Source organism: Dromiciops gliroides, chromosome 6 (assembly GCF_019393635.1).
Source record: "Dromiciops gliroides isolate mDroGli1 chromosome 6, mDroGli1.pri, whole genome shotgun sequence".
Classification (NCBI taxonomy): domain Eukaryota; kingdom Metazoa; phylum Chordata; class Mammalia; order Microbiotheria; family Microbiotheriidae; genus Dromiciops; species Dromiciops gliroides.
Window position 1 is genome coordinate 256671648 of NC_057866.1, and position 20573 is coordinate 256692220.

The following is a 20573-nucleotide window of genomic DNA, read 5'->3' on the forward strand; positions in this document are numbered from 1 at the left end:
GCCTCAGTTTCCTTTTCTGTAACATGCAGATAATGTTTGCATGACCACCAAAGTTACAAAAATGTTATTCCTATTATTTTGATAAGTTTCATCCCTTGAAGTTGCACCTTCAGCTATATGACACTGAAAAAGTAAAGCTCAGTTATTTTTATGTGCCTTTTCCCCAGTTTGATTATGAACTTCTTGAGCCTTGTTTCCTTCTACTGGTGCAGATAGGCACCTTTTTTTCTGCAGCGAAACTCTTCTTGGTAACTCGTGCCTAAGAGATGTGACACCTCTTGTCCTTTGCATTTGGCAGTGGCTGGAGCTGGAAACAGGTGCTAGAGGAATTGCATAATATTTTCTAACCTTTATGACAAAAAACCTGGGAGTGTGCACTGAGTGCTAATTTTGCCCCTCTCTGGTCTCCTTCCACAGAGCGTTTCTCCGGCCCAGAGGGATGCGGTTGTCCGGTGGCTGGCCAAGCTTAAGCACCAGTTCAACCTTTACCCAGAGACGCTGGCCTTGGCGAGTAGTCTTTTGGACAGATTCTTAGCTACTGTCAAGGTAAGCATGGTAAAATGAGCATTTGGTTTGCAGGAGGCATTACACATCAAGACTAGGACTCCGACTTTGCTTCAGGTTTAAAAGGTAGACCTAGACCAGTGAGATGCACAGGAACTTTCTTAGCCATTGATATGAGGTCTTTGAAGTTTATTATCTGATGAAGTGTTTGTTCTCTCTCTCTCTCTCTCTCTCTCTCTCTCTCTCTCTCTCTCTCTCTCTCTCTCTTTTTAGTGAGGCAATTGGGGTTAAGTGACTTGCCCAGGGTCACACAGCTAGTAAGTGTCAAGTGTCTGAGGCCAGATTTGAACTCAGGTCTTCCCAAATCCAGGGCCCGTGCTCTATCCACTGCGCCACCTAACTGCCCCAGAAGTGTTCTCTTTCAACAGTAGCAGAACCTTCCTAAGTGGAATGGTGTTTTAGTTGTTCTGATTTTAAATCAAATTTTGTTTGAGAGAAGTACTTGACAGCAGTTTTTATTTTTGCATTTGTTGAATGATAAGTAATTCTATAAAAAACTTGTCTGTTGCATATTGTCTTGTTTTATCATTAGTTAGGCAGCTCAATGGGGCAGTAGATAGAGTGCAGGGGCTGGAGTCAGGAAGACTTCTCTCTCTGCATTCAAATCTGGCCTCAGATACTTCCTAGCAGTGTGACCCTGGGCAAGTCACTTAACCTTGCTTGCCTCAGTTTCCTCATCTATAAAATGAGTTGGAGAAGGAAATGGCAAACTGCTCCGGTATCTCTGCCAAGAAAACCACAGATGGAGTCACAAAGAGTCAGACACGACTGAAATGACTGAACAAGAACAACAACAAATCATCAGTTGCTAATGAATGTTTACCGAGTATGCATTTTGTATAATTCTTAGGAAAAAAACACGAGTGCATCCTGTCACACAGTATTGTGGAATGTGGACTGGGCGCTCCTCCTTATATGTGATCTCTACATTCTGACTTTTGCCCTCATGGATTGTAAGCTCTTTGTGAGTTGAGATTGTTTCATTCTGTGTACTTGTGTCCCCCTCCCTCACGCATGTTTGCTGACGGGCTGTGAGGCCCCCTGACTTCTCAGCTGTGGGGGTCTTCATGAATCACGAGGCAGCCCCCAGGGGGTGAGGGAAGAGTGCTGGGCTGGCTGTCTGGGAAGATTCAGGTTCACATCTGTAGAACTTTGGACAAGTCCCATCACTTTGGTGACCTGGAAGATGAGCTAACAATACAGGATTTTACAGATGAAGGCACGGGTGGTTTGCCTGAATATATCTGCGTATGTTTATATTAGCAAGAGTTGAAACAAAACTCAGGAATTTCTGAGTTGTCATTTGTATCCTGAGATGATTTTATTTGAAGAACTCTTTGATTAGGAAGTCATCAAGAAATGGAGGGATTTGGGCAATTCCTTGGGCACTGTTTATATTCCAAATTTCTGAGGCATCTGTGAGCAGTGTCAAGGATTAGGCTAGGTGAAGATGCCAGTTGCCTGCTTTGAGGAGGTCTGGCTGGGCCACCTTTTGGAAGGCATTCTCTGTGATTTCTGCCCCTCTCCCCAACCTTTTTTCTAAGACTGAGAGCACCCTAGGAGCTCAGAATGCCCCCAAAGAAAATGCGTTCAGTTTAGCTTGTCTTTTCTTCAGGCAACTGAAATTTTATCTTCATTTTACAATGATAATATCAATGTATCAACTTCAAGGGACATTTCAGCTTGCTATCTTTTGTTAGACTGTCACATTCTTCCTCTATGATGAAAGCTAACATCACTTTGTCATTACTTTCAAAATAAATTGGCTAGTTTCTAGGAATTGTTAAGTGAATGATTTAACATAGATTGCTTTTTAATATACTGAGCTCTTTACATAGACCTGTAATCTCTTTGAGTTGGGTGTTCCCTCCAACCACGCAGGTCTTATTCTTTCCATAACTGGTCATCCTTTGTTCCTCTTGTCTGTGTCCTCCCATTTATTTACTAAAGCAGCCCCAGTGGAAGTACTGGAGGCCCTAAGGTCATTGTCTTCTGAATTCGCAAGGGTACCTACCACTGCTCTTACCTTGTGAGCAGGCCATCTTCTTATTAATCATTTCCCTGATGATATCCCTCATTTAGTCAACGAGCATTTATTAAGTACCTGTTATGTGCTAGGTACAGTCACTGGGGATCCAAATATAAACAGTGAAGCAGTCATAGAGGAGAGACCCCATGGCATGTGTGAGCATATAGGACATAAGTAGGAGAAAGAACACAAAGAAACAGAAAGTTAAGGACAGGGTCATTTGGGAGGGAGTGCACCAACCTTTTGAGGGAAGGTGGGGCTTGAATGAGTGAAATCTGGAGTTCTATAAGGAGAAGCTGAAGAGGCCTGGGCACAACTAGTGCAGCAGCCCCCAGAAGGGTGTGGTGTTTGAGGAGCAGAGAGGGGGCAGATGGGGCTGGAGCACATTGTAGGGGCTGCTGGTGGTGGGGATGGATGGGGAGGCTGCTAAGAAAGGTTGGGACCAAACCAGAATAGGCTTTGAGAGTGAAACAGAAGAGCAAGAGGGAGTCCTAGGAATCATGGAGTATGGAAGTGTGGCATGATCAGATTTGCATTCAAGAGAAATCATTTTTCAGTAGTGTGGATGGACTGACTACCAAAAGAAGAGAGACTTAAGTCAGGGAGGCCAGGTAGAAAGCTGTTGAAATAATCCTGGACAAAGGTGACAAGATCCTAAACTGAGGTGGTGGGTGACTGTGTGAGGAGAGAGAAGGGTCTGACTCCAGAGATGTGGAAGCAGAAATGGGAAGATTTGGCACCTGATTGGCGGTATGGGGTGTGAGGGAAGGGGTAGAGAGTCTGCCCTAAGCACCGGTAGCTGATACTGCTTTGAACTGGACAGTTTCACTTTGGCCCCTTCTCCAGCCTAGAATCGTAGTTCTGAGTTTGGCTTTTGTTTTTCTTTTCTAATCAATACTTATTATACTTTGTTTAGCTCAAAGCAACTTCCTCCCTACTCAAATTTCCCTCCTCCCCCTCCCTTTTCCAGCTCATTGTCTTGTTTATTTTGTTATGGTTTTTTAAACATTGTTGTAATCTCTTTTGCTTTCATTGTAAAATTCATAAGATCCTCACTGGTCTATTCCCCTTCTTCGAATGATTATCATCTGTAGCATATAAAAATTAAAAAAAATATCAAGTTCCTTTTTCTTCTTCTTTCTCCAACTCATTAAATATTGTCAATGACAGAATATTTTTAATCTCCTAGAACTTTGTTTTTAAATTTAAATTTAATTTATTTTTCCCTGGTAGTCATGTTATTTTCTTCTTTCATGTCTGGCTTCCACCTTATTTGATCAGCTTGTCCTAAAACCAAGATCTCTTTGCCCCCATTGGATACTCGTTAAGCTTTTTGGCTACACAGCTTCAGTTATTTTCTTTTTCTTTTTTGTTTTTAGTTCTTTTCCATGTAATGGAATATTGACTTGTTCTTTCCATGGGTCATAATGGAATGGTTAGATGTTAATCATCAGTCTAGGATGGATCTGTTTAGGCGTCCGTGGATGAGGTAAAGATTGGGGTTGAGTTACATAGAGTGTGGATTAATTGTCTTCATAACCAGCATCTGATTTTGTAGCTATAAATTCTAACTCATTTTTTTTTCTGCCCATGCCTTAGGCCCGTCCAAAATACTTAAATTGTATTGCAATCAGCTGTTTCTTCCTAGCTGCCAAGACCATTGAGGAGGATGAGGTAATTTTTTTCTTTCAAAGCTTCTATTTCTTCTATAAAAAGAAATGTAATTCTTCAACTTGCCTCCCATGCACTTGCTTGACAAGACAGGACTGAACGTGTGAACTTTTTCTTTCCCTGCTTCTTTTGTTTTGTTGACCAGAGAATCCCAGTGCTGAAGGTGTTGGCCAGAGATAGTTTCTGTGGATGTTCTTCATCTGAAATCCTGAGAATGGAGAGAATCATTCTGGATAAGCTGAATTGGGATCTTCACACAGCTACTCCATTGGATTTCCTTCATATTGTAAATATGCTTTATTATTTGAATCGGTGGTATCTTTTTCTCTTGTGAATCTGTTGCCCCTTCTCCTTTTAAAAAATCAGAAGGAAATTGAGGGAATGGCTGTCTGAGGTATGACTTAGATCACTAGCTAATGGCAGCTGGAGAAGGTGGAGCCTTGTCACACCATACCCGTGACTCAGCAAGCCGGCCACGGTCACTTCTGCTGAAAGTTTCCTTGGCGTAACATGATGATATTCTTGTTTCCCAGTTCCACGCAATTGCAGTGTCAACCAGGCCCCAGTTACTGTTTGGCTTGCCGAAACCGAGCCCGTCTCAGCACTTGGCGCTCCTCACGAAGCAGCTCCTCCAGTGTATGGCCTGCAGCCAGCTTCTCCCATTCAAGGGGTCCATGCTAGCCCTAGCCATGGTCAGTTTGGAGATGGAGAAGCTCATTCCTGACTGGCTGGCTCTTACCATTGAGCTGCTCCAGAAGGCACAGGTAGGTGGAAGGGCAGTAAGGGAAAGCATTGTTTTTCATTTCAGTTCCTTTTTTTTTTTCTTTTCTTTTCAGGGCAATGAGGGTTGAGTGACTTGCCCAGGGTCACACAGCTAGTACGTGTCAAGTGTTTGAGGCCAGATTTGAACTCAGGTCCTCCTGAATCCAGGGCCAGTGCTCTATCTGCTGCGCCACCCCATATACTCTTGATTTGACAGGAGAAACTGAGTGCACATCAGTCCAGTGAGCTGGACAGTTCTTTCCCTTGCCCATAACATACACCTCCCCAAATAATTTTTCTAAGAATTTTGAGCAGTTCATGTGATTCTTGTTGATACATGCTCTTTTGGCTTGTTAGAGAGAAAAATGCCTGCTCTTCAGTTGGTTTCAAGGTGGTAGTTATGTGCTCCATGGATTGAGTAAGTGTTTAATAACACCCAAGTGGCAAGAAAATACTTGTCAGAGAAGTCAAGAATTCATCTTTGTTGTAAATGAGAAAGTTAACCGTTTTACTTTATTCAGCATGTTGAAAATGTCCCGTAGTGACTTGCGGTGAGGCATCCTTTACAAACCTGGCATTGAAATTTCAGGCCAACATGTAAAATGCTTTTGAAAATCTTTGTTTTCTAAACTAGTTTTTGTTTCAACTAAACCACTCGTGAAATCATTATGGTCATGTATAAGTTGAGAATCCTGACTGAAGCACAAGGGCCATTAATGAGCCATTAATGGAGAAGCAGACACTTGGACAGAGATAGTACGGAGATATTCCAACCCTCGGGTGGCCTTGTCTTCTCCTCCTCTCCACCCCCAGCTCAAGGTTCTTGGTTCCTAAATACTGTATTTCACACCAAAGTAGAAACGATTGCAGCTTAGACGTCTTTCCCTAACTTGTTTAGTTGTCTTTTGTTGTTCCTTTAAACTTGGAGTTTCTGTGAGTGGAAGAGAATCTGAAAGGGTTGTGATGGCCTGGAGTGGCCCCAGCAGTGCTGGGAGCAGTGGGGAGGAGGTAGGAGTTGTGTGTGAAATGTCCACGCCAGAGAGAAGGCTAACGTGAAGAATGTCACACCGAGTTCTGTCTGTGTGGGTGTTGACTTTTATGTGGATGGGTTCTCCCTACTGGGACTCCACCTTATGTTTTCTGTTACAAACATGTCTCATCATTTCTGCCCTGGTCAGATCAGTCAATAAAGGAGCATTTATTGATCGCCTGCTGTGTGTGAGGTGCTGTTGGAGACAGGGAGACAAATATGAAATCGTCTCTGTCCTTTAGGAACTGACAGTGCAGTGGGAAGTACAAGATGTTTGTGACAGCTTGGGCCTGGGTGTGGGATGGGAGGGCTGGCGGGGTGATCAGGGAAGGCTTTCTGAGTACACGGCAGCTCTATTCATGCTCTGGTTTTGAAGGAAAAAAGGGTAAAGTGTTTGAGCAGTGAGATGATGAGATGTTGTTTGTGCAAAGGAGCGCTGCTCTATACGGACCATCAGGATGGCAGGCCAGGGCTGCAGCCTGCACAGAGCGCTTGGAGGGGGATCAGAGCCAGGTTGTGAAGGGCTTTAAATGCCAGGGTGGTTTGTGTTTGATTCTGGAGGCTCTAGAGCCAACAAGTGTAGAATGGCCTTGCTCTGAGACTTGGGGCAGATGCTTTTAACCACTCTGAGCCTAAAGAGTGATTAGAATGATTAGACATCTTTCTAGGCATTTGAGCAGGACTGGTGCTATGGAAGGGTTAACATATGGTGGTAGCTGGGCCCATTCATAGACTATCCCTGAACTTCACCAAGCACCTAGGAGAGGTAGAGCAGGTAATGTATGGGGAAGCACTTTGGAGACCGAGAGACTTTGTAATTGGAAGGCAGAATTGTCAGGATTGAATATAGGCTTGGGTTTCCTAGAATTCATAGGGCATCAAGTACATGGCTTCTTCCAGGTTGTTAGGCTCTTGCTTACTATCTTTTGAACTATTAAAAAAATCTGTAGCCTGGGGGCAGCTAGGTGGTGCAGTGGATAGAGCACCGGCCCTGGAGTCAGGAGGACCTGAGTTCAAATCCAGCCTCAGACACTTAACACTTTCTAGCTGTGTGACCCTGGGCAAGTCCCTTAACTCCAGTTGCCTCACCAAAAAAAAAAAAAAAATCTGCAGCCTGAATATTCTTAATATGTTGGCATATGTGAGGACTTCCCATTTTCATATGTGATTACTGGTTGTTTTTGAGCTGTTGTGCTAATTGTACCAAGATGGTGGACAGAATGTTGGCTTCAGAGCCAGTTGACCTTGGGTTCAAGTTCTACCTCTGACCTGGGAAAGTCATGTAACTTCTCAGTGCTTTGGGTGACCTTTGAAAACTCTTTTAAGTTGCAGAGAAGGTGCCAGTTCTGCCTTTTGAAGGGAATTTCCTCATCTGGGAATACCCCATGTCAGTGATAGCTACAAGCCTGGATTCTAGTCCTTTCCTGTATTTTTCTGTGCTGAAAGGAGTGAAATAGCATTTGTTAACTGTGATAGGCATTGTGTTGGGCACTAGGAATACAGATGCTAATGGGAGACAGTACTGCCCTTAAAGGGCTTATATTCTAATTGAGGGAGACAGTACCCACAGAAAAGTAGTGGCCAGGCCTGGAAGTTTGGGTCTAGGACCCACAGGGAGGAGAGTGGAGCTCTGGGGCAGACTGCCGCCCACCCCCTCTCTGGGAGCAGTGGAGTCCAGCTACAACAGCAGGATGCCCAAGTAGAAGCTGCTTTTCTGTAGCTGATGAAAGGTGAAGCATGGCCTTTTATGGATTGATGCTGCCATAGTCTACTATTTCTTCCTGTTGTAAGAGGTAAAGAACATTTATTTATTAGCCAGAGATGCTTTTGCTTGAAGAGTCATTTCCTCTGCCGCACTGTAGTGTCCATTCGCCAAGTATTCGAGTACTTTGTGCGGAGTGCTGTACCAGCTATTGGAGGATCAAAGAGGGGTGAGCCTTCAGAGAATACAGTCTGGTCTGGGCGATCTTAGGCGTCTAGACAATGAGTGACATATACACAGACTGAGAGGAGCCAGAGTTCGTGGATAGCAGGGTAATCAGAGATGGTTTCATTGGAATTGGGCCTTGGAGAATGGGTTGTATTTGTTTATTCTGGATTTAACAAACACCAAATGAAGTTTTTATATCCAAAGTAGAACCCCAAAGGGGTGTTGTACATGTTATAATAGCTAACAACTTGCTTTTCCTTTTCACTGTATAATAAACTAAGTATGTAACTTTCACAGATGTTCTGCATGTTGGTTTCCTGTTGACCTTTCTCTGGTGTGTATTTTAAAAAGAGCTTCACTACCCTCTTCTGTTTGGGGGTGGGGTGGCAGCCCTATTACTAGCCTTCTACTCACCTCACCCTCCTGTTGGGAAAAAATGTAAAGAAAAGCCATTGTAACAGCAGCATATTCAGGCAAAACAGATCCACACATAAGCTGTGTTCACAGTTGTATGTCCTTTCTCTGCCTTGATTCCAGAGGTGGGCAGCACGCTGCTTCTGATCTCTGGATTTGTGGTTGGTTATTGTATTGAGCACAGTTTTTAAGTCTTCCAAAGTTGTTTTTCTTTGTAGTGTTGTTATTGGCTCAATTGTTCTTAGGATTCTGTTAACTTCACTCAGTGTGAGTCCATAGAAGTCTTCCCAGGATTCTCTGACACTTTCGTCATTGCTTGTGCAGAATGGGGGGAGCTTTAACAAATGGAAATGGAGAAGGACAGTCTTTCCAAGAGGTTAGAAAGGCATGAGCGGAGGCTTTATCTCCAAGTGGGCTTCTTTGGTTATAGTCAGGCTAGGTGGGGGCTGGCTTGTGGCGGGGCTTGAATGCCAGGCTGAGAAGTTTGTACTTTATCTGGGAAGACGTTGAAGGCTCTTGAGCAGCAAAGCAGCTTGGTCAGAGTGGTATATAGGAATACTAACCTCCTAACGCATAGGATAGATTTGGGTGGCAGGGAGGGGCACTGCATGGAGGGAGACCAGGTAAGATGCTTCTTCAGTAGGTCTGGCAGGAAGGGCCTAACCCAGGGGGAAGGTTGTAGGAATGAATAGTCCCTGCCAGCCCTGAGTCTTCGACCCTCTGAAGGCTTTCGTGGGTTACTTTAGAGGAAGGTGGTCAGAGGCATGGGGTGGGAGGAACAGGAAGAAGAGAGGGGAAGTCCGAGGCGACTTGAGGGTGCTGCTGTTCCTTATGTTTGTGTTCCCAGGGTGGGTCACAATGTATGTGCTGAATGGATGCTAACCGATCAATAGAAGGAAGGAAGTCAGGGGAGGCTCGAATGGAGCAGGAATTTGAACATTTGGGTGGAGGAGTCCAGCGGGAAGGACAGAAGTTAGGTTCAGAGCTAGATTGGGAGCCATCCAGAGAGAAGTCATGAGTAACTGAAGATGTCAGGGTGGGGAGGCTGGGTCAGGAAGAAGAGGCCACAAAGGCTGTGGCCAGAAATGCAGGCCCCCCTGCCTTTACTGCTCCTCTCACAGAACTGAAGACTTGGAAGAGACCTTAGGGAGGATCGAGTACATCCTTTCCCCAAAAGGAACCCCGCCACAGCACCTCAGACCAGTGCTCCTCTAGCCTCTGCTTAAAGGCTGTCAGGGCAGGAGGAACCCACTTCCTCCTGCCACTTGGGGCCAGGAAGTTTTCCCTGGTGGTATCAGAGCTAAATTTGTCTCATTGTCACTTGTATCACTGCTCCTGGTTGTGGTCTCGGGCTGCACGTCCACGTCCAGCCTTTCAGTTATTCTGTTATTCAGTGCCTCCCGTTTCTCTTGAGTCTTTTCTCCAGCTGACAAATTCCTCGGTCACATTAGCTAATAAATAATGTGCTCTGGGTGCCAGAGTTTACAAAGGCTATTGATAAGCTGTCTCACCTGTGGAGGAGGTCATCTAGAGGGTGAGAGGCCTGGGATGTGGCACATAATACCCAGGGAATTGGAGGATTTAGCCTGGAGAAGAGAAGACTGGGAAAGTGGGGGGACCTGTAATAACTATCTTCTGGTGTTCTCTCTGAAAAGACACTAGCTTGGTTCTCTTTTGCCCCAGATGGGAGAATCAGGACCAGTGGGTGGAAGTTTAAAGGGGCAAATTCAGGCTTAATGTCTGGAAAAATGTCCTTCCATTTCAGGCTGTACTGAAGTGGGATGGCCTGTCTGGAAGCAGCCACGAGTTTCCCAGACTCTATGTTATCATCAGGATTCCTTTGGGGGTAATAGGTTAGAACAGGTGGCCACCAAGGTCATTTCAGACTCTAAATTCTAGGATTCTACACTAGCTGTAGGATTTGAACCCAAGCCCTCCTGGGGTCATCTCCCCCGCTGCCCCCCCCCCCCCCCCCGCCCCAGTCCTCTTCATCCTGTACCAAGCTACCTTTCCCTGTGTTTTAAAAAGCCAAAACAAACCCTAACCCTTGGAAACTCTACAGGGATTCACTGTCAGAAGCGCTGTTGCTCAGGTGAGTCTCAGGCTAACGTGGATTTCACGGTGCTGTTTTCTGGTCTAGATGGACAGTGCCCAGCTGATCCACTGTCGGGAGCTTGTGGCACAGCAGCTGTCTCTTCTCCAGTCTTCCCTGCCTCTCAATTCCGTATACGTCTACCATCCTCTCAAGCACAACCTGGCCGCCTGGGACCCCTCCTCTGCCCCAGGCCCAGACTTCTCCAAGGACAACAGCAAACCAGAAGTGCCAGTCAGAGGTACAGCCGTCTTCTCCCAACACCTGCTCGCTCCCACTGGATGCAAGCACGCCTCTGCTAAACGCAAGGTGGAAGAAATGGAAGTAGACGATTTCTATGATGGAATCAAGCGTCTCTACAATGAAGATAATGCTTCAGAAAATGTGGGCTCTGTGTGCAGCACTGATTTATCAAGGCAAGAGGGACATGCTTCCCCTTGTCCACCTTTGCAGCCTGTTTCTGTCATATAGTAACAGTAAGTATTACCTCTAAGTAAACTGAGGAAAGCTACTCTGGGAATAGAAACATGCAAAACCAAGCAAAGATGTATAAGGGGCATACCTTATCAGGCTGAACTGAAGTGAGCCAGAAAAACCTTGTTTTCCTATGCGGCTAATTCACCTATTATTTAAGCACTTAAAACATTTAAAAAGTATAAAAAATTATAAAAGACCCAAAAAATCAAACAAAAAAAAAGTAGCAAAAAGTTTCTTTCTAGTTCCAGTTCTCTGCTCAAATTTAATGTAACCTGTCGTCCATGTCAGAGTTCATATCTGGTATTGAGAATTCGAAGTTTCTTAGCCAGATGGAACCCCGTCTAACAATCTGATTTCCATTCTTTCTCGCTTCAGCCTGCTCTTTCCTTTAACTTAGCCTTGTGCGTGTTGTTTTGTCCTTCGGCCTCCAGTCAAGAGACCACACCAGAAAATTGTTTCATTAGCACTTTGGCGTTCAGAGTTGTTGAAGTGTGATGGATGACCTGGACTCAGGCTTTAACTAATCTGAAAAAAGGGCTTCCAAACCTGCACGTGTGCTAGAAGTGCTAGACAAGGTACACAGAAGTGACCACAGTGATTAGGGTTTAATACGGACATAAAAATGTTGGATCGCTTGGATCTCTTGACATTGGAAACTAAATTATTGTGTAAAAATTGTTTTTAAAATCTTAAAGTGAAACTTAAGAGTAAAATGTGATTAGGGCAGTCTTAATTTAGATTTCTAAAAGTCACTTTTAGGATTTGTAAAAAAAAAAAGTGTGATAAAGTTATTAATATTTTGGGGGTGCATCAGATAAACTGCTGTCTTATAACCAATCATACTTTTCACTTGATTATAATCAGTAAGGGATACTGCTTGTCTAGATGTTGGAGCAGTTGTACGATTTTGAATCTTGAATGTGTTTATTATCAACTTCAGTACCTAAAGTTTTATGTTGTTTGAACTAAGAAAATCCTGATAGCTTTTTCCCTTCCTATGTATTATCTCTTAATGACCCCTCCTGAATCTTGAGCTCTCTCCACAGTCTGAAGAAGGTATTGCACTCAGAACCATTGTGCTGATGAAAGCCTTCTGGTAGCAATAAAAAAGTTGTCCTTGCCTCCGTGTCTTTAACTTCTTTCTCATTTATGAAAAAATTGTGGGTGGCCGAATTATTTCCACTTAAGCAATGCTGTGTCAATTGAGTTTAATGAAAAATTAATGAAAATTAGGAGACTGTTTTTGTGGACTAGCTTGGCAAGGAGTAAAAGCCAGCATGATACATCATAGTATGCTTATTTCTATATTTGCTAGGGATGGAATAAGAGGGGTGGGCTAACTTTGTGAGATGAGGAATGTAAGTACATGTTAGGAAGAATTTAGTTTTCAATAGCATACAATTGAAAGATAGTCCTTTGGTGTGTAAATATAGTCCGTTTTCACCTTCTTTTGAGTATTTGTGGTGGTCAGGTGGTCAGAGAAACACTAGATCAACTTTTGTCATTTCATCTTCGAACTAGTCCATTATATTTAAGTCTGAAATAAGAGGGAAAAGACTCACATTCTCTGCAATGCTAATGATGAGGCAGCTTGAGAAGAGATCCTACGCAAAGGAAGAAGTTATTATTATTGCTTTTTTTTTTTTTTGTGGGGCAATGAGAGTTAAGTGACTTGCCCAGGGTCACACAGCTAGTAAATGTCAAGTGTCTGAGGCCACATTTGAACTCAGGTCCTCCTGGATCCAGGGCCAATGCTTTATCCACTGAGCCACCTAGCTGCCCCCACTTATTGCTTTTAAAACAATTTTTAGAAGAAACTACTTTTGCTCGAGAATTTCACAAGATACACAAAATTGTGACTTGCTTTACCTTGAGATTCAGCTCAGCTGTTGCTCAGCCTCAGCTCTTCCCATCACGTGTGACACAATCCATGCTTCTAACCTGCAGCCACAGAGATGGGCTTTGTACTCTCTCCTCTGTGGTAGGTGGGTTCTCCTAAGCCACACGTGGAGGAGCTGATGGTGGCCTTAGGATGCAGTGTCTTTCCTAGCTATGTGGAGAGGCTGAAGGTCCCGACTTGAGAAGAGGGAGCTAGATTTCTAATGTTACTTCTAATTATGAAAGTACCTACTGTATGCCAGGCTGTCACAGCTCTCCAGGAGCATATGTTCTCCCGGGGGAAGCACAGTGTGTACATAAATAGGTGATAATTAACGTGCTACTCTAAGGCTTACAGATGGCTTTCCACTTCATCTTTGATTATCTCCATCTTACACATGAGGAAACTGAGGCACGTGTCAGACTCAGTCTCTCCTGCCTGAATCCCTCTTGATTACTTTTGGCACCACCCACGTTGCCCTCAAAGGAGTGAATGAGGCAAAGGGGAGAGGTATTCTAGGAATGTTGGAAGAAGCAAAGACGCTACTAGTAGGAGGCTCCCCACAGACGATGGCACATGAGCTGAGGCTTGAAGGCAGTCGCAGAACCAGAGGGATGGAGATGAGGATGGCCGTTGCAGGCTGAGGATGGCCAGAAAGCAGGCTTGCCTCAGGAGATTCCAACTCTGAGTCTTTGATGGGTCTCATGTCACCCATGTGGGCATGTCTGCAGAGATGCAGCCGTGTCTCTGTCCTCAGTCTGTGTGAGGTGTAGGGGTGGGGGTGGTGGGGGGAGGGCTTTTTGGGGATGGTTGGTGAGGAAGCTCCCTCCTGATCTGTCAGCCCTCCTTGGATTCCACGCCCAGTGGTGGTGTAACACAGGGTGCATTTTCACGTAGACACAAAGGCTGTAAAGGTGGCTAGTTTTCTAGGATTTCACTCTAGTATTGATTGTATAACAATGGCCACAGCACTTTGATATTTGCAGGGTATCTCATCTGGTCTGCTCAGTAATCCTGTGATGAGGTAAGTTCTACAGGTATCGCAAATGAGGAAATCAAGGCTCAGAGGTGAACTGACCCAGTGGTCACACAACTAGGACATGTTGGAAGTAAGATCTGAACCCACATCTCTCCGGATCCCTAAGGCCATTGTTCATTGCTCTATACCATACTGCCTCCCTGTACCCATCCTATTGTTTCTGTGAGAAAATTTGTTGAGTTCCAGTTGGGACTTCATTCTTTCTTTCCTGTCCTGAATAGAGTGAAGAGTGTCCCTTTTCTAAATATGCAAAGAGGTGGGGAGGGTGAACACAGAGGCTGGAGGCATCAGCTCTTGGGCAGACATCTCTTTCCTTCCTAGTCTTGAGGGAGGCATTGTGGGATGCCTTCAACTGCCTTTGGTGGGAGAGTGGCTCTTAATTCTGGTCACATTGGTACAGGGATACATCCTGTTCATAATCTAAAATTAAACTGCTAGTAGAGGTTTCTCAAATGGTGTTGTGTAAGTGCTGTTTCTAATGCTGTTTTTATGAATTGCTTTTTTTTTTCCAAATTTTTTTTAAAACTACTAGCTAGGTAACTAAATAGGAAACACCATGTTTTGTTTTGTTTCTTGCAAATAATCACTATTTTCAAAAAGCATCAGAAATAAGGCAATGACTAATTTAAAATTATCCTTATTTTTAAAGGATACTTTTTATTAATTTATTATCGAATATACTTAATTTTTAATTATCCATTGCCATTTTTTTTTACCACTAGATAACATTATGGTTTTAAAAGTTCTCATTGAAGCTGTTTATAGCAACATTAAAATTAAGTTTTGTTTACCTCGTTTCAGTTCTTCTGGTCCTCTTCTCCCTCTCAACTAATTATATAGTATTAGGCATAATAGGTGGTCAGTGTGTGTAGAAAGGAACAGGACAACTCAGTTTGAAAAGTGACTTTGGGAATTTCTTTCATTGAGAGAAGGTTCCTGCCTTCCACCTTCTATTAGGTTAAGCCATTTTTTATTTTGAAAATTTGAAACTTAAATTATCATTAGGTAAAATTGTGCATAGTTTTTAATAATTTGGGGAAAATAAGATTTTTTTTAAAAGACCTACATTTGTGGTTAGTTTTTATATACTTAAGATTGCTGCCTTCTGTTTTCATTCATATCCTTGGACTCTCGGGATGGATCTTAGTGTTAGAAATATGCAGCACTTCCTTAAAAATTTGGGATCTTTGGTTTCTATCAGAAATAGCACATTTCTTTTTCCAGTCTCAGTTCTGAATGCATTGGTTGTGTAAAACAATGGAACTGTCTCCTATCATTTCTTCTGTTTGTTGAATAATTTAAATACTCCTTTCCACATATTTCCACATATGAAATATTCCTTTCTGTGTATGGAGCATTCTATTCTAAAATCAATTTTTAAAGAACTCATTTGAAATTTATTGTGGCATATTGTGTAAAATGTGGCTCTAAATCACTTTTTTCTTTTTCTTTTGACCAACCACTTTTCAATTTTCACAAGGGTTTTATTGGATAATGAATTCCTTCCTTTGTGTTTGTGATCTTGGATTTTCCAAATGCTAGTTTTGTCATGGGTTTGTGTGGCACCCTTGAGTATTTTACTTCTGTTTTTGGCCATTCTTTGTTGGATCAGGTACTACACAGATTTTAAAGCTATATGGCCAAAGCATACTGGCTCACCTTTCAGCTTAACCCTGGTAACTGGAAATATTATCTAAGTTTCATTCACAAATACGGACAATTGGTCACACCTAAATAAAAGTCATAATTAGCAAACTTCAGTATCCAGGCAAGGCAGTCACCTCCCTTTATTATTCCTAGGCTTACCCAAATTTTCAAAAATAATTGCTTGTCCACAGGTTCAGAAATATTCTCCAAACATCATGTGTATATATATATTCTTTCATTAACAATTTTCTTGACATGAACCATGAAGTTTAAAACTGAAATGATCAGTAATCTGCTCCATATCCATGTGGTGTCTTGGCAACACAACCCAAACCACTTATTTCATTTTTAAAGTTTAGTGTAAGCCAGAGAGAAACTTGAAGAACTGAATTGGAAATAAAATTCTAGCTCCTCCTTGTGGAAGAAATAATTAACACCATGTACTGAGAGATCCAGTCTCTTCTCATCAAAAAAACCAACATTTGTCTAGTGAGGTGGTGTGAAAGAATTCTGGACATTTATTAAAACATCATCTAAAGACCGTTTTACGAAAATTCTTCATATTTTGGAATATGCCAATGAAAGTGGAAAGTCCAAATTCTTTGTTTTTCAGTAATACCCAAAGTAAGAGGGAGAAGAATAAGTTTGCAGGTTTCTTTGAAAAAGTCAAGAAATGAATAGATCTAATAACAGCTGTAACACCTCCGAAGTCAATGCACATGGAAAATTGCTCTTAATGCTGACTAATGCAGCTTACAAATGCGACCCTTGAACCTGTTGCCTTTTGCGGTTAAGGAAGTTAGAAGTCCAGAAGCCGTATGCTTTTTCCTTGTCCACTTAGAATTTCCTTCGGTGAATGAACAACAGCCATCTGCTTCAGGATTACATTAGACCGACAGCCTCAATTTTTTAGATTGAAGGCATAGAAATTAACACTGTTTATTTATTGATTCCTAAAATTTGCCATTGTAGTTGAGTTTGCTGACTAACAAGAAACTTTCTGTTTAAGCAGCTGTACTGAGCTGACAAGTCTCATTCTACCTGACAGCAACCTGTCCCGCTCCGGAAGGAAGCTAGTTAAGCTCTTGTACACCTAGAGATCCCAAACCGTGGGTGCTGTGGCTTCCTTATTTTTTCTTGTTAGTGGACTATACAAGATGATTTGGCTGCCTCAAAGAAAGAGGGCTAAAACATTAACAGGACGATACGGAATCGAGACAGGGACCAGAGGGGAGGAACTGTTCTTGCGTCTGGGCAAAGTTCTGAGGAATCGTGTGAGTACCAGTCTCACCATTCACGTGATACATAGCTCACGAGTAACCCCAGAACTTAGAATCCTCCCCTACTGACATAAAGGGCACTAAATTGTAGGCTGTCATCTCCCCTTTTGCTTAGATGCCCATTTGGTGGAATTGCTAGATCATTCCATCGTATGTGAAAAAGAGGACCCTGCTCGTAGTCATCCCTTCCGGGCATTAGGCTTGACACTTTCCCTTCTCTTCTGTATGTCTTATCCTGCCTCAGCCCACCTTCATTGTCAAACCACTCCTTCAGTACTTCCCGGACTCAACACAGCTTAAGTCACGAACCCATTTTTAACCCAGTCTTTTGGGAACTTGTAAATTTTTCCACACTTTTTGTGTTTCCCCTGTGGCTATTGTATACTGCTGTATGTTTCTGGCCTGTGAATTTTGCAGATACTTGTCAAATATAATTTTGTCTAGGTCAGGGTTTGTTTTTGTTTTTGTTTTTTTTTTTTTAGTGAGGCAATTGGGGTTTAGTGACTTGCCCAGGGTCACACAGCTAGTAAGTGTTAAGTGTCTGAGGCTGGACTTGAACTCAGGTACTCCTGACTCCAGGGCCGGTGCTCTATCCACTGCGCCACCTAGCTGCCCCTAGGTCAGTTTTTAAAGAAAATAAGCTGGGGAAAATAAGATGGAGCAGTTCTGAACCAATCTCTGGTTGTAGATACATTGGTCAGGCACCAGAGGCGGCTTTCTTGGATTTTTTGTGTTTTTTTTTTGATGTTAGGAAGGTTACAGGATCAGCCTTATTAAAAGTGCATGCCTATTTGCTTATTTTCTTAGCTCAGGTCCAGTGCTTCTATCTGCCTCAGGCAGTGCTATCTCGCTTTTCTTTTTCCTTTTTTGGGGGCAGTGAGGGTTAAGTGACTTGCCCAGGATCACACAGCTAGTGTCAAGTGTCTGAGGCCAGATTTGAACTCAGGTCCTCCTGAATCCAGGGTTGGTGCTTTATCCACTGTACCACCTAGCTGCCCCCTCTCGTTTCTTTTCAATGCAAAGGCGTCAGGATAACAGTGTTATGGAAGCCTATAGCATGCATGACAGCCAGGTGCCTTATTATTATTAACAGATTCAAAGAGGGGCAAGTAATTGCTACTTTCCAAACCAGAGCTGAACAATTGAGAATTTGTATACTTGTATGTAGAAATGTACCATAGTGTAGTCTAACAAAGTAACCCTCGTTTTATTTTGAAGTGACCTCAAAGAAGAATAAAGCAATACCCATGGATATGGGGAGGTGTGTAACACTTAACTAAAGTACTTCCCCTCAGCTGAAGTCTTTATCTGGGCCTCTAAACAGGTTTAGTCTCTTTTATTGTGATACATACCTCTGAGCAGAATGTTTATGATTTGGTTGCTTGTGTGCATGCTAGAGAAATCCTGGTATGTAGGGGTTATTTCTGAAGCACCCCATTTCTCCTTCCCCTTTCCTCTTTTCCCAAATAAGCTAGTAAATGTTCTTGGAACAACTTGCTGGAAGATGTGGAAGGGTGTGATACACAAGTTTTTGTTTTGTTTCCTAACATCTTACAAGAAAGGGAGGATAAGAACACTACTTCCTGAAAAATGATCATCTTTAATGTTGCTATTCTCCTTATTTGTAATGACAGTGGAAAACAAAAAACTTCCTTCCTCCCCATACCCTCCCAGAGATGGCAATAAAAAAAAAATGTGTCTAGGCTTTCCCTAACTCTTGGCCCTTAAAATTGAACTTCCCTATCAGCGTAGGATAAATTCCTGCCCGAATAGTGTTTAATTAGTGGGGACGTACTTAGATGGCTAAAAGTGGGTAGAAGGGGTTGTTGAGAGGGAAGAGCAAAACATTCTTGTGCTGCTGTCCAGTTATTGCTTTTGTTTGCTTACATCTCTCCGGAAGCTTGCTTATCAAAGCCTGTTATTAGCCAGCCTATTGTGTCTAAAGGTTGGGTTTGGTGGTTGCTGTTGTTGTTTTTAATGTTTATTTCAAAATATGATCCACGTAGTGCTTGAGAATGGAAGCTATTATCTCTTAGTTTCTAATGAATTCTATGGCACACTAAGGATAAAGTAGCATCCTTTGTGTTTAAGAGGATGAGAACTAGGACTCAATGTAAGATTCTTCTAGGTTCTTCCATCAGCAGATTCCATTGGGAGCCATGGATATCTAAAGAGCAAAATGGTGGGGAGGGGAGGGTGGAGGAAGGGAACCGTGCAAGCCAGTTTTCTGTATAGTTGAGTTTCACAGTTAAGGACTATATTTAATATATATCAACCCACTAAGGTCTATCTAGAAAACCAAAAGCTTCTTCCATTTACTAGTCTGGGAGATAAATTAAGGGAAAGGTTAAGTAGGGGAGATTTATGATCTAATATCCAATTTTAAATCTCACAGTTGAATTAACATAGCCACATGTTCTTGTTCTCTTACTGTTTCATTTTACCACTTGCTGTGGATGTCAATATTTGGGCAGAGGATAGGATATTTGAGTCTTCAGTGACTTCCCCTCTTGCTTTCCAGGTGAGGATGATTCTAAATAAATGCCTAATTTGGGAAAGGAAAATAACATAGTGGGGCTCAAAAGCCTCAATGTTACTGAATGCTACCACCAACTATGGAAACAGAATTTGTTCCAAGTTGAGTTAGTTAGCTTTACTTTTATCTCAAAGCATACTCCATGAGAGAATCAAGAGTTGACCACTTTTCATTAATTTTTTCATTTGTTTCAATCGTGCCCTACTCTGTATGACCTCATTTGGAGTTTTCTTGGCAAAGATACTGGAGTGATTTACTATTTCCTTCTCCAGCTCATTTTACAGATGAAGAACTGAGGCAAACAGGGTTCTAAGTGACTTGCCTAGACTCATGGCATATGTCTGAAGCTGTATTTGAACTCAGGTCTTCCTGACTCCAGGCCTGATGCTCTCTATGGACTTGTGCTATCTAGCTGCCCCTCAGTTCTCAGTAGGCTGTCATGTAAATGAAGGGTAGAAAAGAGAGAGCAACTATTGTTTAGAGATGAGACCTCTTCCTTCCTCCACTATGCCAGTTTTTGAACATCATGCTAATAATTTAACATGGATTGGGTTCCCCAGTAAAGATGATAATTCCCACCACTAGTTGCTTGACTAAGAGTTCATTTAAGTCTAAAAGTCTAGGAAAGAGGTGTAAACACCATGGTGAAGAATTCAGAGATAGGATGTTAGAAATGAACAAGCATCACTGCCAATCCAATTGGAAAGAGTTGATATTAATTAGACCAGATGAGCATTAGACGGAAATAAAAATTTCAGATAGAACACTATTTAAAACTGACTTCACACTTAATTTTTAAAATACTTAACAGTTTTGCCAATAGCGAGCCAACAACATGGGATACATAGAGAAGTAATTGAGAGAACCCAATATAATTTTTTCATGACTGATCAAAAATTTAAAAAGAAAAACCAACCCTTTTGGTCAAACATGGATGAGGAATAATTGTGACCTGTTCTTAGCTGCTTTAGCTATCGATATGATGGAAGAGATGCTCTTTATTTCTGTGTGCTATGTCAGTCCAGGTGCCAACCATCTAGACATTTTGCTTAATAATTATTAGCAAAAATTCTTTTAATTATAACTTTCCATAACTTGGGAATCTCATATTTAGGTACCTGCAAAGTTTTTTCCCTAACTGTACATTGTAGTAGTGTACTTGCTAGTAAAACCTATTGTTTTGTGTTTACCAGTTTCAGCTGAGTGAGAGTGTAGTTCCATGT

The 20573-nt window shown here is 42.4% G+C and overlaps 1 protein-coding gene across 2 annotated transcripts in view; it reads left to right on the top strand.

The window, feature by feature from the left end:
- Window positions 1–12090, top strand: part of CCNI (cyclin I) — a 56605-nt gene extending 44515 nt beyond the window's left edge. The window contains exons 3-8 of one of the 2 annotated variants that reach the window (XM_043969860.1): window positions 418–546; window positions 1415–1528; window positions 4193–4267; window positions 4410–4550; window positions 4798–5028; window positions 10541–12090. In XM_043969860.1, coding sequence (XP_043825795.1) covers window positions 418–546; window positions 1415–1528; window positions 4193–4267; window positions 4410–4550; window positions 4798–5028; window positions 10541–10963 — 1113 coding nt within the window. In that variant the 3' untranslated portion in view covers window positions 10964–12090. The remainder of the gene's footprint in view (window positions 1–417; window positions 547–1414; window positions 1529–4192; window positions 4268–4409; window positions 4551–4797; window positions 5029–10540) is intronic. The other variant, XM_043969861.1, reaches the window with a different exon arrangement.
- Window positions 12091–20573: the final 8483 nt, after the last annotated feature.